The sequence below is a fragment of the Oncorhynchus mykiss genome, chromosome 22 (genome assembly GCF_013265735.2).
Source record: "Oncorhynchus mykiss isolate Arlee chromosome 22, USDA_OmykA_1.1, whole genome shotgun sequence".
Lineage (NCBI taxonomy): Eukaryota > Metazoa > Chordata > Actinopteri > Salmoniformes > Salmonidae > Oncorhynchus > Oncorhynchus mykiss.
This window is the reverse complement of record NC_048586.1, coordinates 18,057,478-18,074,106: the sequence shown is the minus strand read 5'-3', so window position 1 is coordinate 18,074,106 and position 16,629 is coordinate 18,057,478. Positions and strand designations below refer to the sequence as shown.

At 43.7% G+C, this 16,629-nt stretch overlaps 1 protein-coding gene across 2 annotated transcripts in view; it reads left to right on the top strand.

Moving 5' to 3' along the window:
• Positions 1-16,629, top strand: part of LOC110501531 (myosin light chain kinase, smooth muscle) — a 78,034-nt gene that overhangs the window by 13,850 nt on the left and 47,555 nt on the right. For both annotated transcript variants that reach the window (XM_036958908.1, XM_021579175.2), the window contains exons 3-10: positions 847-1,003; positions 12,340-12,547; positions 13,653-13,698; positions 14,120-14,285; positions 14,586-14,751; positions 15,007-15,028; positions 15,192-15,772; positions 15,988-16,191. In XM_036958908.1, coding sequence (XP_036814803.1) covers positions 851-1,003; positions 12,340-12,547; positions 13,653-13,698; positions 14,120-14,285; positions 14,586-14,751; positions 15,007-15,028; positions 15,192-15,772; positions 15,988-16,191 — 1,546 coding nt within the window. In that variant the 5' untranslated portion in view covers positions 847-850. The remainder of the gene's footprint in view (positions 1-846; positions 1,004-12,339; positions 12,548-13,652; positions 13,699-14,119; positions 14,286-14,585; positions 14,752-15,006; positions 15,029-15,191; positions 15,773-15,987; positions 16,192-16,629) is intronic.

Below are 16,629 nucleotides of genomic sequence, written 5' to 3'. Positions count from 1 at the left end.
AGTAGTCAAATATGGTGGTTATAGCCTACAGCGATATTTTTTTTGTTGAATATTTTTTTGGGGGGTTGCTTATTTGCTCTTAATTTGAGTTTTGACTCTGTCACAGAAATGTGGTCGGGGGGCTGAAAAGGTGTCTGAGAATGCCATTTCTGTTCAAGCCTGTGCTGGAAAATAAACATGGGAGGTATTTCCCCTAAATCATCAGGAAAAGGAAGTTGCAGTTATTTTCTAATATTTCCTTAACTACCTCTACAGCTTGGCCTTCCAAAGCTAAGCTAGGTGTATAAGAATAACAAGCTCAAAAGTAATGATTGTTAAAAATCATCCATTGATTCACAATTGTTTTTATGGTTGATAAGGTCTACTGATTTGGCTTGACACCAGGGTGTATTCATTATACCGATTCTGTTGCAAAGAGGTTTGCAACAGGAAATGTTTACTCCAAACTGAGAACATTTTGCAACAAAAGCAAGCATTTCTATTGGACAGATTCCGGTAGGTCCCTTCCCATTTTCATTCCATTTCCTCTGTTTGGTTCTTTTAACGGTTTACGTTGCGAGACGTAATAAATACCCCAAATAAATACCCCAGACGTAATAAACACCCCAAATGGTGGATTAGAATAAAGAGAAAGGTATATAAAGACAGGAATCAACTATTTCTATTTTATCTGTAATATGTGAAGCCAAACAGCCTTTAGCTGTGTCCCTATTCCCTTTATAGTCCCCTATGGACCCTGGTCAAAAGTACTTCACTACGTATGGAATAGAATGCCATTGGGGATGTGGCCTATAAAAGGGAAGTGCATTATCAAAACAATTTACAAAGTAATTCTATCCTTTACAGAAATATGGGGGATGTGCAGCTTGTGACTACAACGCGGATCTCCAAGACCAGCTTGACATTAGGCCGAGGTTCTCCAAGTCCGGAGTCTCCAACCTTCACTCTCCCACCCCGCAATGCCCGGGTCAGCCCAGGAGAGACCGCACGCCTTGATGGGAAGGTAGGAATCGCTCTCTGTATCCCTTCCCCTTGGTCCTATCTTCTTTGATGTTAGCATTTCTGAACAGTGTAGTGGTAAGGCTTCCACCAAATCTGCAAACATTGAAAGATTAGGGCCATAAGGAGGAGAGGGATCCAATTTGTGAATGGACCAAAAATGTATTTTTTTTTCCCTCCCACCCGAGTGTGCGCGAGCTGAGCATGTTGTATAACCTTCATTGTGTTTGGAGTAGAGGTGCTGAAGTGTACTTTGTTGCCTTAGGTTAAGGCCTTGTGTTGACCCCCCCACCCACCTCCTGTTAGCAGGCCCAAGGCTCCTACTGTGCTGTTTACTGAGCTCTCCTTGGCATCCCTCTCTGAGTATCACTGTCTGTTTGGACTTGGTCCAATCCCAAATCGACCCCTACGCCCTATGCACTTGTGGAGATGAGCAGTATGGTGAAAACTCCACCTAGCCTATCCAAGGGGGCAAGGTGGAGATATTGCCATATCACTAACACCTATAATATATTTTTGTATCTCCACATGCGTAGGGATTGATTTGGAATTGGGCATCCGTGTCCAGTGTGGTCATGGGTGAGCAACCAGGCTTTTTACAAAAAAAATGACAGTCTCAGAATGCTTTTCCCAACATGTACTTGAGGCTGGCAGACGGTACTGTCAGGCCTTGATTTATCGCAAAGGTCCTTTTGGCAAAGATTGCTTGAATTTCCATTTTCCAAATGATTAATGGATGGTGACTTGTTATCCTTAAAAATACATTTTAACCAAACATTTAAATCATTGATGCGTAGGCTATGCTTTTTTTAAAATACACTTAAACATTTGGAAAAAAGAGAATCCCGATCAACATGGATAAGTTAGAGGTTTGTCATGAAGAATAATATAATTTATGCCTTTTAGCAAACACTTTTATCCAAGCAATTTAGTCATGTGGGCATAAATGTTCATATTGGTGGCCACAGTGCGACTCGAACCCACTATCCTGGATGTGCTAGTGCCGAACTCTACACAGGACCACAATGCATTTCTCCAATACATTTTATTTCCTAACTATATCTCCAGAGTGTAGGTCATTGGTTTTGTGATCTTGATTTGTTGTCCCCCAAAATGCACGATTGAAATGTTACTCTGTCCACTGCACATGTCGTCAGCATGGCCAGTCAGTTAAGCTAGACAAGCTCTCTACAGTGGCTTTGCTCTGTGTTTGGAACCCTGTCATCATGTACGCGTGTCATGTTTTGACACTCCCCTAAGGGTCGGTTCTGCTCCTCAGATGTCCCGGTCTCAGTTCCTGTCAAGTCTCCCCACTGCTTTCCATGTAAAAGGGATAGTTCACACACAAAATAAATTACATTGTTTTACTTACTTTGTAAGCAGACAATTGATAAGGGATGGCAGCAATCAATACTTTGGTTATGTTTACCTTACTGCTCTCTGCTAATGCTTTGAATGAGTCCTCTTTAAAGGGGAAGTTTTACAACTTGATGTTCGATGGTTCCTCACCCTGAAAGTAGTCTACGGGCCAGGAGAAACTAATCCATGGTTCGGTTTTAACGACATGAAGGCAGCGTTATGGCCCTGCTGTGTGTGGGATCGCTCTTCGATTGGAAAGGATGTGTGACTAATGAGACTGTGGTGTTACAGAAAGCAGGCTCCTGTCGCTTTGAGTTCACCTCCACCGTACACATGGTTTTCATTCGGCTTCCCTGTCTCTGCTTTGAGTCTGATGTGAAGTAATGGAGTCATTTCTGGGGCTCATGATAAAAATCCAAATTGCATCCTCTTTATGAAACGATAAAGTAAAGCAGGGTTCCCCAACTGGCGGGCCAAAACCATGTGTATGGTGGACCCCCATGTTTTGTGGACATAAGATATAAAAAACACCAGGAAATCAGCTCCAAGTGATTTCCAAATCTGTTAAAGTATTCCCACGCATATTAGAGACATTCTGTATGTGATCGTATACAAATAATAATTGATTGGATTTATATAGCGCTTTTCTACAAACTGAGGAACTCCTAAGCACTTTTTACATAGTAGGGGGAAACTTACCTCATCCACCATCAATGTGTAGCACCCACCTCAGGGATGCACGGTGACCATTTTCATGCCAGAATGCTCACCACACATCCGTTGAGGAGTGATATATGCCGATTAGGTGGGCATGATGGAATGTGGCTAGGTTGGGAATTTAGCCTTGATACCGCCGTGAACACCCCTACTCTTACAATAAGTGATTTTGAATGGCACCCGCTTTAATGTCCTATCTGAAAGACGGCACCCTACGCAGGGCAATGTCTTTAAATGTAATCCAGGTGTGAAACAATTGTTTTAGTCAAATATTCTATCTGTTTAGTCAGTCAATTTGCAACCCCACCATCCGCTCAAGAAACGTTTGCCCCGCGGCTGAATCTAGTTAATGATCCCTGCAGTAAAGTCTTCAAGAAGGAGAGAGAATTCGGAAGGAACTGTTAACAGGCATTTGCCTACAATTTAAAGTCAATAAATAGTGCCTATCAACCAATCGGCATCCAGGATCTGAACTACCCGTTTCCTAAGTTGATTCAACTAAACCGGGCTGGACTTTAACCAGTGCTCATGATCAAGATCCAGTATGAATGTAAAAACCTCCCCTATCTTCAACTTCCTCTGGCTTCTCTAACATACCATCTTTGCCTGTGTTGCCGTCAATGAGCTTCCACATTTTAGTTGATTTTTTTTTCCCCCCCCTTCTCAAATGGCTCTTGGTACTCTAAATACTCTCGCCGCCCGCAAACCCTTGTGGTGTGCTCCTAAAACACAGTGGGCAAGGCAAAGGGAATTGAAATGATAAATGCTGCTGCAGTCTGGAGCCGGAGCCAGGGAAGCTACAGGAGCATGGAGCTAGAAGCCTGGGACTGCTGAGGGAGTTAGAGGAGAACTGGACTGACTTTGTGTCTGACAGTGACTGCAGCTCAGACGCTCGGTCAGAATCCATTGAGCTGTGGCCACAGATGTTTAACACCACAGAGCACCACAGGTCCACAGAGCACCCTGTTGTGCTCCATGTGTATAGTTCACTCACAAAGGAAGCTCATCCCTCCCCCCTGTGTCATCCTAATCTATGGGTTTGTTTGAATTTGTCTGGAAATGTATTTAAGATCTTTAAAGTCAAGTTGTGTTGGATGAAATGTGAATAGGGAAAAATTCATAAGGATCCAAGTTGGGTTGCTGGGATTTCTGGAAAACCTGGGAATTTTGGGAAAGTTACCATAGATTCAAGTATGTCTCACCCGCCTACTGTAATTCCCATGTTAAAGGATACACACTTCTGACTGTTGTCATGACCACACCCCTGACATAATGTAAGGAAGCACATTATTGAATCCCCCCTGAAAATATTGAGATGGCATGGCATGATAATGGCTGCCTCAAACAATTCAGGTCATTGATAGCAAAGCCTTTGGCAACCAAGTCTAGAGCTGTTTCCTGAGAGAATGGAGCTAACTGTTGGAGTTGAGAGGTCCAGTTTGGGGGAACTGTTCTGTTAGAAACCCATTTTAGCACTCTGGTTTTAGTTACAGTATCGATCATATAGGTTCATACACAGCGACCCTAATATGTAATTCTATGGGTTCATATGGTTCATATTTGTTTATTTTGGGCATAATAACACACTGATATTGAAAGTACTTTAAATTTAAGTACAGCTAACTCGAAAATCTTTAATTTAAAAAATAAAACTGACACAATGGAAATTGTTTCTGCAGACAGACTACTCGCCTGGGTCACTTCTGTTCTGGCACATTGACAGTATGGATAAATCTGTATTATTTATAGTTCCTAAACACAGACCTTTTGCATTCCTGTGCTGCACGTTGGACCAACAATAACAATACCTTCAGTGCTAATTCTCCAGCTCTTTCTATAATGTGTAACAGTCTTGGCATTTTAACCTTCATACAGTGATTATGTAAACAATTTTGGACAATACATTTTTTTTTCAAATTCTAACACATTGTATTTCCATTACTGTTGATACTAAACCAACGCTAAATCCAACATCGAAATAAATGGATGTGTATTTTTGCTATGAGGATAGTTTAGCCCCACCTTATGCATCACTTCCTTATCCTTTGGGATTGGTTGTTTGTGATGAGGGTGAGATGCTTGTTAGCAGAGGAAGAGGGAGCCAGCATTGCGGTGTCTGATTCAGTACAGCCTGACTGTCCAGTGGTAAGGATACCTGGGTTTAAATACTATTCAAATGATCTCAAATTCTTTATTTGTGCTTGATTGAGCTTGCCTGGCTTAATGGGCCAATAAAATGCTCCCAAAACTGTCAGGCTACTGGCAGGCTAGTCCAAACGCTCAAGTTATTGAAAGAATTGAAATAGTATTTGAACCCAGGGCAGGTGCTGAGACAGAGTAGATATATGGAATGCGTCTTGATGGGGATTAAAAGATCTTAGTCTTGTGACTTTCAGCTTCCTGAGGTATTGTTTTTTTCAGAGCCGCTGGAGCAGAACCCAGTCAGCTCCTCTTCTGCTTGGATGCTCTGCAACAACACAGAATTTCTCCAACTGTTACTTTTTGTGGAAGTGTACAGTAGGACCTCAAACTGTGATGGAGCTAAAGCATGTTTGTGTGCAGTGAGAGCATCTTGGTGAAATGACTTTAAAAATATTGTGTGGGATGTAGATATGTTCAGCACCAACCTTAAGACTTTAGGTTCTTTGGTATCGATGGAATGGAACACTTTGGACATCTGCCAGCCAAATGCCCCACACACACACACAGTGTTAGATTAAAGCGGGCTCCCACCATCTATGATTTACAGACGACCTTCAAACAAGGGTATCGTGTGCACATATGGTTATCTGCTTCCAGGAGGAGGTCATGTGTCAGGGAGTTTGTTACTTTGTTCTGTTGCTCTCCCAGGCAGCATTCATCAATACTGAAGAAAAGATCCATCACCTCTCCTTACGTCTGTGTCCCAAATGGCACCCTATTCCATATATAGTCCACTGCTTTTGACCCTGACCCGTAGGGCTCTGGTCAAATGGAGTGCACTATATATATGGAATAGGGTGCCATTTGGGATGCATACTAAGTACTTACTCTTGACATTGAGGATCCAAGAAGAAGAAACCTTCCCAGTGCTGTAGGTCATGGTGCGTCCATAAATACCACTGTCCCCCTTCTTTTGCCCGTCTAGATTGAAGCTTTTTCAATGGCTCTGTGTTACGTAGGGGAAACTTGACTTCTCTTTTATCAGAACGGTGCAAGTTGTAGCTCCTCTGGCACTAAGTAAAGATATTTGTGGGGTCAGATACTGATCTCGATGCAGATGTTCCTGTTTATGCAAATCCCTCTGTTATCATTACAACAGAATCACTAGGAGCAGCATACAAGGCGATCCATTTTTACTTTGCTATTTTTATTATCCATGGACCCCTTGCCCCAGGCAATTCATACATTTAAGGAAATGACACCAATATCTCTAAAATATACTGACCACTTTATCTCATTATACGCAGTCAATGTTTTACTATATCTAGACAATGTATCCCAATCGCTCCCAAACGCATTAAAAAGGTCATAGATAAAACTTGATGGCGCTGAATTTATCAAATTAATCAGCCCTACTGCCTCTTAAGACCCTGATGGAGGACTCCTTCTCTACTTATAGATTCCCAATTCTTTCCTTAGATAAAACCATTTGCAGAAACTTAAACAGAACACTCAAATCAATTCAATCCGACCTCAGTAGATGGACTAACGGTTGCTTTAACCGGCAGAATAACCATTATCAAAATAAATATATTGCCACAGCTGCATTTCTGTAGGTAAATGCTTCCCATGGTTCCCACTTCTGGCTAACGGGATAAAATGCATAGTGCAGTTTAAAAATGTATATGTCAAGATAAGCCATCCTGGATAACATTTATAAACTTACAAAGAGAGAAAGACGTAGGACTATCCGTACCAAACTGGAAATTCTATTTCCAAGCTCTAGCATTTCGCCCCGTCAAATTGGTTTAGACATGATTTATTCTTCCCCCTCGCTGAATAGAGATCGTGTAAAATATTACCCTGGAAGAGGCTGTCTTTATTGATATAAGCCTTAAACCATGCAAATTACACTTTGTTCGAAGTAGAGCTCTGAGACAGGATTGTGTCGAGGCACAGACCTGGGGCAGGGTACCAAAACCTGTCTGCAGCATTGAAGGTCCCCAAGAACACAGTGGCCTCCATCGTTCTTAAATGGAAGAAGTTTGGAACCAAGAAGACTCTTCCTCGAGCTGGCCAAACTGAGCAATTGGGGGAGAAGGGCCTTGGTCAGGGAGGTGACGGTCACTCTGACAGAGCTCCTGAGTTCCTCTGTGGAGACGGGAGAACCTTCCAGAAGGACAACCGTCTCTGCATCTCTGGCCAGACGGAAGCCACTCCTCAATAAAAGGCACATGACAGCCCGCTTGGGGACTCACAGACCATGAGAAACAATATTCTCTGGTCTGATGAAACCAAGATTGATCTCTTTGGCCTGAATGCCAAGCATCACATCTGGAGAAAACCAGGCACCATCCCTACGGTAAAGCATGGTGGTGGCAACAGCATGCTGTGGGGATGGTTTTCAGGGGCAGGGACTGTGAGACTAGTCAGGGTCAAAGGAAAGCTGAACGGCTTCTTCACCTGCGGGATTGTCTGAGACCAGCCACCCGGACAGCGGATGAAACTGGGTTTGCGCAACCAAAGAATTTCTGCACAAACAGTGAGAAACCGTCACAGGAAGCTCCTCTGAGGGCTCGTCGTCCTCAACAGGGTCTTGACCTGACTGCAGTTCGGCGTCGTAATCAACTTCAGTGGGCAAATGCTCACCTTCGATGGAGAAGTTTGCACTTCATGGATGAATCCCGGTTTCAACTGTACCGGGCAGACGTGTGTGCGAGCGGTTTGCCTATGTCAACGTTGTGAACAGAGTGCCCCATGGTGGGATTATGTTATGGGCATGCATAAGCTATGGACAACGAACACAGTTTAACTTCATCAATGGCAATTTGAATGCACAGTGATACCCTGACCAGATTCTGAGGCCTGTTGTCATGCCGTTCATCTGCCACTCTCACCTCATGTTTCAGCATGATCATGCACAGTCCCATGTCGCAAGGTTCTGTACACAATTCCTGGAAGCTGAAAATATCCCAGTTCTTCCATGGCCTGCATACTTACCAAACATGTCATCCATTGAGCATGTTTGTGATGCTCTGGATCGACATGTACGACAGCGTGTTCCAGTTTCTGCCTACATCCAGCAACTCCGCACAGCCATTTAAAGAGTGGGACAACATTCCATCGGCCACAATCAACAGCCTGATCAACTCGATGCGAAGGAGATGTTGCTCTGCATGAGGCAAATTGGTGGTCACACCAGATACTGACCGGTTTTGTGATCCACGCCCTTACCGTGACCAACAGATGCATATCTGTATTCCCGGTCATGTGAAATCCATAGGTAAGGGGCTAATGAATTTATTTAAATTGACTGATTTCCTTATACTGTATGAGCAGTAACTCAGTAAAATATTTGAAGTGGTTGAGTTTATACTTTGTTCAGTGTGTGTGTGTGTATGGTGCCATTTGGGACATGGACAATAAGTAATTGGGCGGTGCTGCAGGACTATTAATATGGCATAATTACAGACTCTCCTGAAAGAATATATAAATAAAAAAAATTCACGTGTTCATTGGCAGTGAAAAAGTACTGTAGTCTATATTCTTGCTTGTCTATATTCTACAGTAGACAGTGCAGTTGTCCATCTCAAACCAGGTCTGTGTCCCCATTTGAGGTCAGCTGGTCGTGCTGCATGACAGTGACCGTACGTGTTTTGTTTTCCCTTCCCGACAGGCATTGTTGTTGTCATGCTCAAGGGGCATGTTCTTAATGTGAGGGGATGCTCCTCTGAAGACGAGGAATGTCCACCAACATGGAGTCAGCCATCTGACATGCCACGGGTCAATGTAGCGCCTCTCTCCCCAGCCTCCCAGTCATTTTAATGGCCTGCCAAGGGTAGAACTCATCCTCCTAAAGAATTATATTATTACATAATTACGAGCCAGTAGGAAAATATAGGGGGAGCAGCATGCGAGGGAGGCTCCATGTGAACGCTGTGAAAGGTATGCTGCCAGAAACCTGATGGTGGTTGAAACTGCTTGCCTATTGAAAGCAGATGTGGACCACTTCTAGGCTACTCCTACACGGCTCCACCCTGACTCACCGCTCCGCTGACTCCTCTGACCAGTGTTAGAGAAGCGGCCATCTTTCTTCTGCTGCTGGTTACATTCAAATGTTACATTTTGGTTTTAATGGCGTACGCTGTTCACATAGGCTACTTCAATGAAGGCCTTTTTTCCCCGCAGAGAGCGGTCTCATCCGTCCACTGACTGTTTGGAACGGTAGTTGAACACGGGTAATTATTGTCTTTTGCGTGTGTAATTCATGGCAGCCTTTTGGCAGTCTGGCTTGAAAGTGGCTGCGAAGCCAGGAAAAATGCAATGTTGATGAGATGAAGACATCAGGTTGTTTCTGAATGGTGAAAACAGCAGTCAAATACTTAATTTTTCCCCCTCCAATGGAATGTTAGCTCAGGATTAAACATGAACATGTCCCTAAATGATGTTGGATTCTCACAATGTGGATAGTGGCTATTCACAGCACTGTGAGAATCAACTTATGGATCACTCAACCTGACAGAACAGGGATGTGTCTCAAATGGCGCCCTATTCCCGAAGTGCGTTTCTTTAGAACAGAGCCCCTATGAGTCCTGGTCAAAAGTAGTGCACTATGAAGGGAATAGGGTGCCATTTGGGACATTAACCGGTTCTGACACCATCCGGGCGGTAGCGATCACAACTTGGTGGGAATACATGAATAGGTTCTGCTGAACTGTACGTCCAATGAGAATTAGCCAGACAATTATTCTTGAGTCTCTGAGAGGCCAGCTCCAGCTGTAATCCAGTACAGGTGTCTTCCAGAATGCAAAGTTGAAAAGTAATTCTCTGTACAAGACCTTTTGAGAATTACCGGGCCAAATAAACCATAGGCCTATTTCTTGGGAAATGGAAAGGACAAGGCTTTAGTTCCAAATGGAACCCTATTTCCTATATAGTGCTCTACTTTTCACTAGGACTTTGGTCAAAGGTAAAGCATTAAATAGGACATAAGGTGTCATTTGAGAAGCAGACAAGAAAACGTCTGATGCATTTATTGATTTGGAGCAGCGTCTTGTCTAAAGACGCGAGGGATCAAAATAGTTGCTTCACATGGAAACGGTGGCAGTATGAATCGCTCTGCTTACATGATTAAAATAACAAACTTCAGCTTCCCTTTGATCATTTTCCTCTCTTCATTATGGGGGGATTTCGTTGTAAAGTCTGCTTTTATCCCAGAAGTATTAGCCTTGTTATGGCAAGTAGTAACGCTTGATGTGGTGATACATTGGGTGCCAGTAGCGTGACTCAAAAAGCACTAGAGACAATATTCCTCGCTTTGTTCCTCATATGTCTCTCTCCCTGTTTACTTGTCTTCTTGCATTCTTGGGTATTTCGATGCTCTTCGGGAGCTAGGCTGTATGTCCAGGATGGATCAGCAGTCGAGGCTCTCCTCGTCTGCCAGTGCATTGATCCATAGTCCTGTCGCAACCTTTGTTTTCATGCCATTTTTCCCTTGACAAACCAATATGGTACTTGTGTCCGGGTTTGGTATAAACTTGACTCGGTGTGTAAACAACCCGTTGTTTCTCCTATACTCGACATGTGAACGTGGTCATTTGGGATGTTTGAGGTCGAGAGGTTGACCACAATAAGTTTTATGAACGAGAAGTCTCGACTCTGCTTCAAGATTTCTGTGGCACTGAACGTCAAGCAGCTGAGTTTTAAGAGGAAATGCCAGTGTCTGTTTGATTTAATAACGACTTTAAACCTAGTACTGCTATTTTTGGGCAAGCCTGAGGAGGACTGGGTACAGCAGAGGTAATATTTTATTGAAACTGAGAGGCTAGTTTGACAGACTGGAATGAGAGTGGTCGATTACAGAGAGAAGCTGGACTTTCGCAGCTTCTTTTTTTTTATTTTTTACCTCCCCTAAGACTTTTGAGTTCCATATGGAATCAATCTATTGTCTACGAGCTGTTGAGCCATATTCATTTGTATGTTCAATCTGAAATGCGTACCAGCTGCAGTGGTTAACAATTTACATTTTTTTTTGCTGTTAATTTAAAGCCAGTATGTGCAAGGGCTTGTATTGCTTTGCAGAGTGAGACCCATGTAATGTTCATGTTTGGGTTTACCATGGTTCTCCTCCGAAATGTTATTTTACAAAGTCCCAGGGGTTCAAGGGGAGGATGGTTGGCAATGCCACCAGTGGAAACACAGAGTTGGAGAGAGATTGCCCATCCGCTTTCCTTTTATTAGCTGTGGTCTCTGCCTGTAGATAAGTGATGCTTCAAAGAGAAAATAAGCTGTAGTGCAATTTTTTTTTTTTTGTATGGACGTCGACAAGAAGTGAAATGAATCGGAGAAAGGTGGGAAGCTCCTCCAGATAGACGGGGGATGTGAGCAGTGTTTCACAGAGCTTCTGTACCTGTTCATCCCTGCCATATCGTGTTCCCTTTCAGCACCTGTACTCTACTCTTCACGTGGTGTTATTAGCGATGGCTACTGACCTGGGACAAAAAGCATCGAGAGAATGGAAACGTCAGAGAGGACTAAGAACTTGAGAAATACAATATGCACTGGGGATAGGAAGTTGTGGCAATGTAGGTTTTGTTGGAAAACAGAAGACCGAGATAATTAAACAGACATTAATTACTGCCACAAGTAGCATTTGTTGTATTCTGGGAAGTCAAACGCTGAGAGTAATCAGTAGCTTCCCAGTTCGCTTGCTGATTGTTGATATCAATGCTTATCATTTGTTTTTGTAAATATCCTATTGTTTGCTGTGTCCATTTTGTTTTTACGTGTAATTAAGTTTTAATTAGGCTATGGGCCACAGATTCAGTCAGTTTCACACACCCAGGGAGTTCCTGTGCTCCGACTCCAATTGTATTGAGAAGATAAATGGATGGATGTGAACACATACTAGGCATTGGGATTGTCACGGAGCTGGTGTCAGTCAGTGGCCTAAAAAAAACTAATCTGCTAGTTAAAAAAAAGTAATTTCTTACGGATACCGTTTATGATTGGGAGTAGCACACCGTTGGGCTGTGTTTCAACCATGACCATTAACCCCTGATGCCCCATTTCTTCTGTTTTTGTATAGTTAAAATCCGCTGAAACACATCCATCTATTCCCAGGTGAGAGGACACCCTGAGCCCCAGGTCATGTGGTCCAGGAATGGGAAAGCGGTGATAGCTGGAGAGCGCTTCGCCATGGAACAAAGTAGCCGTGGAACCTTCAGCCTGGTGGTCCACGGTATCCAGGAGGAGGATGCGGGACGTTACACGTGTGAGGCAGTCAACGATGCCGGAAGTCGCAAGGTCACAGTGGAGATCACTGTAGAAGGTACAGAAGCGCCTTCAATTTGTTTCCCAAATGGCAGTCTAGGCTTCCATTTGGAACACAACTTGACCCTGTTCGTCAGCCAACCAGATAGATAATTGAATGGTCTGTCAACAAATGTTTTGGCAGGGTCCACTGGCTTTGCTTTGTAGCTCCTTTTCAAATGTAGCATGGAAAGCAGACTTCTAAGGAACCCTGAGAAATGCACGGCCTCAAAAGCTCATGTGAAATTAAAACCAAGACTGTGTCAAGTATTTTAAACACCAGCACATTTATTCAACTCCATAAAATATAAGACGTCCTGTAATACGGGCTTTTATACTGCTTTTATACTTTGCCCAAGTGATGTTTTAACTCAATGTAATGATAGGGATAAGGTTGAATATGGATCATCTTCAAAAGGACCACTTTGTTTTTGATTTATTGCAGATAATGTCCTTTTCTAATTCCCCGTTCAGAAGGAACTCATTAGAGCAACCCATCCAAAGCCAACAGAGGTTTTCGTCCCAAATGGCCCCCTATTCCCTATATAGTTCACTACTTTTGACCAGAGTAAATGGGGAATAGGGGGCCATTTTGGATTTATACTGTCCTGTTAGCATAAACGGTGTTAGCACACTTAGTTTTTTTCTATTCCTTGGTGTAGACATGCCAGCTGTGCCTTTCCATTTCCGATAGTTACACTGTGGATACTTAGGTAACATTATGCATTATGCACCTACTGCTTTCCGGGGAGAAGTATGGAAACACTCGGACATCCTCCACATTTTGTTCAGCTTTCCAAGATCATAAACAGCTATTTAGGCACCTCAGGCTCACTAAACATTAACATATGGAGCACGCCCTTTCTAACAAGTAGCAGAACAAACACATCTTACAAAGCATTGGACTGAGATATGAAGCATTCTGCAACACTGCCCATTCATTTACGTGCTGCTGGAATTGCACCAGCGATATATTCTATGGCTGTCTCTCCAATGGCACCCTATTCCCTATATAGTTCACTACTTTGGACCAGGGCTCTGGGCACTACATCGGGAATAGGGGGCCATTTGAGATGCATACTTTTAGTTTTTTTATTCATTATCTGAGGCATGTTTTCTCTCAGGGAACACGGGGAAGAAATACAGCCTCCCCTCCTCCAGTAGAACAGGGTAAGATGTCTTTGCTTGTGTCCCAAATGGCACCCTATTCCCTACAAAGTGCAGTAGTTTTGACCAAAGCCTTATGGGCCCTGGTCAATAGTAGGGCACTATATAGGGAATACGGTGCCATTTGGGACACATTTTTCTATGCACATGGTGGTATGATTTCTCTTTTTTAAATCAACCTTCCTATCCTGTTCCATCTGTAAAACCAGAATATTTGTTGCATGATATGTTTAATCTTGTATTTGTTTTATATTTAGAATAATGCAGATGTTTTATGTTGGTGTTAAAAATATAGCCAGTCAGTCATATTGCTATATTAAGTCATTATTAAAATGTAATTTGTTTGTTCAAGTGATGTTATTGAGCAGACACATCTTTGGACGATAAGGTAGTGAGTGAGTCATTGTGTTTTCTCTGACTCCAGCGGGCGGTTTGGAGTTCCAGCGGTGGAGAGCAGGCCCAGTATTTGGGGGGAGAGCCCCCCCAAGTTTGTGACAAAACCCTCACGTATTTTTGTCAGAATGGGACAGACTGGCAAATTCTCGGCCAAAATCACAGGACGTCCACAGCCCCTGGTTACCTGGCTCAAAGTGAGATGGAACAGAGAGAGTTTGGCAACTTCTGTAACTTTCCCCAAGTTTTCCAGAAATCTCAGTTGTAATGTTCTTGGAATTAGGAGGGAATAAGTATGACATCTGTCCAAGATTTCTAGAAACCTGAGAATTTGGGGAAAGTTACTGGAATTTTGCAACTCTAGATGGTATAGAGAAGACATTCTGTCTTTCAAAGATGGAGGATGGTGAGTCTTCATCTCTGAATTTCTGACTTCACTCTCTTCCCCTCTCCCCCTTTCTTTCTTCCACTTTCTCTGTGATGGATGGCTGTCGCAGGGAGATGAGGCGCTCCATGCTTCTCCCCACTTCAACATGTTTGAGAAGTCCGGAATCCACTTCCTGGAGATCCGAGACGTGTGTGTAGACGATGCAGGAATGTACACCTGCTCTGTAGCCAACAGTGCTGGGAAGGCCACGGCTACAGCGGAGTTGATCGTTCAGGGTAGGACACTGCAGCCAATCACACAGCCTGTTATTCAACCATCAGCCGTCAAAACACACATGCAGTGTCCCGAATGGCACCCTATTCCCTTTGCAGTGCACTTATTTTGACTTGGGCCCACTAAATAGGGAATAAGGTACCGTTTAACGTCACAGTAAATCATCAGCAGCGCCAGTTCTGAATACCGAGTTATATTTCGGAAATGTTGACTCGTATTTGAGAGGGGAAATTCAGTGTGTATCCATTCCTTTTTAGGTTCAGGCTGTGACTCGGGCATGTGAGTATGTATCTCATAAAATTCCCTGCATAGTGATATTACTGTGTGACTACATGAGTAAGCATTTTTGTGAGTTGGCTGAATTTCTAGAAAATATTTCCACAATTTCTTCACAGTGAGGTGTTCAATCTTTTGACAATGTCATATGTTACTACTTCTACAGCCTGAGTCCCTCGGCTCTGGTAGCACCTGTCCCAAAGACAACTGACTCACCTGAAGTCAAGCGCACAAGTAATGGCCTGCTCGCAGACCAACGATCCCCTGCCAAAACAGGAGACGGGACTGAGACCAGGCTCACCACTCTCACCAGGGAGACCAAAGACAGCACAGAGATCAAAACTCCAGCATGGAAGACCAGCGCAGCATCTCCCAAGACCACCGTCGTGACTTCTCCCAAGCCTCCTGCGGACCTGCCAGACAAAGCCCCTAGAAAGCCTGGTGTCTCTCCCCCCAAGACTGCCAGCTCCACAACCCTGCAGCACCACCTGGGAGGCCAGGGCGCTGCAAGGACCAGCCCTCACCCCCAAAGCAGAGCCCCTGAGAGGGATACAAGAGATCCGTTGAAACCCCCCCCAAAGGGAGTCCCAGAGCCGTCTCCAGAGCCCACCAGAGAGACCAGAAGGCAGACCAGAGAGAGCCGGTCAGAGAGGGCAGCAGTGACTGCAGGAGCTCAACCCAAATTGGACTCTGTACCTCAGAGCCAGGATGCTACGGAGGGGAACTCAGTCACATTCAAATGCCAAGGTGATTCAAAAAAATTTGCGATTCCATGTTTTCAGATGTTAAAAAATAAATAAATCTATATATAATCTGAGAAAATAGTACATGACCTTCCCAACCCATTCCCAACTTTTAGATGTTCTTGACATTTTAATAGGCCGTTTGGACAATGTTCACTAATAGCTACTTCATTGTTGCATGTTTATCCCATTAGATTGACTGTTGATGTGCTCTTCCAGTCTCAGGTTCTCCTGTGCCTGGCCTGAGCTGGGTTAAAGATGGCCTCCCTTTGAGACCCAGAGCAGGGCTGACCTTCCAGCAGGACGGCAACACACACATCGTCACTGTGACCAACGTTCAGAAGAGGGACAGTGGAACTTATGGATGCACCATGACCACCAGCACTGGGAAGGTTTCTTCTACTTGGATCCTCGGTGTCAAGAGTAAGTACTTAGGATGCATCCCAAATTGCACCCTATTCCCTGGTCAAAAGTAAGGCACTATATAGGGAATAGGTTGCCGCTTGGGATGCAGTTTTACTGTAAATAAGTACATTTAGCTTTAATAGGGTGAACTAAGGCCCGTGTTGTGTAGGCTCATTACATTACGCCTTTTCAGTGAACAGGTCTATGTTTGTGAAAGTGTAATAGTTTTGAGCAGTTTCTGGTCTCCAGCTCTGCCTTTGGGTAAAAAAAACCCATCTAATTCCTTTCCCCTGGCTGTCTCAATCAAAACATGGTAATGATGAAGTCAGGATAAGTGAGCACATTGAGGTTAAGTCCATTCCTCAGCTACAATGCTGAGTTGATCTAAAACGAGACTGTTGCGTTTGGAAACGAGACTGTTGCATGTCCTTATAAACCCCCCCCCCCCCAAAAAAA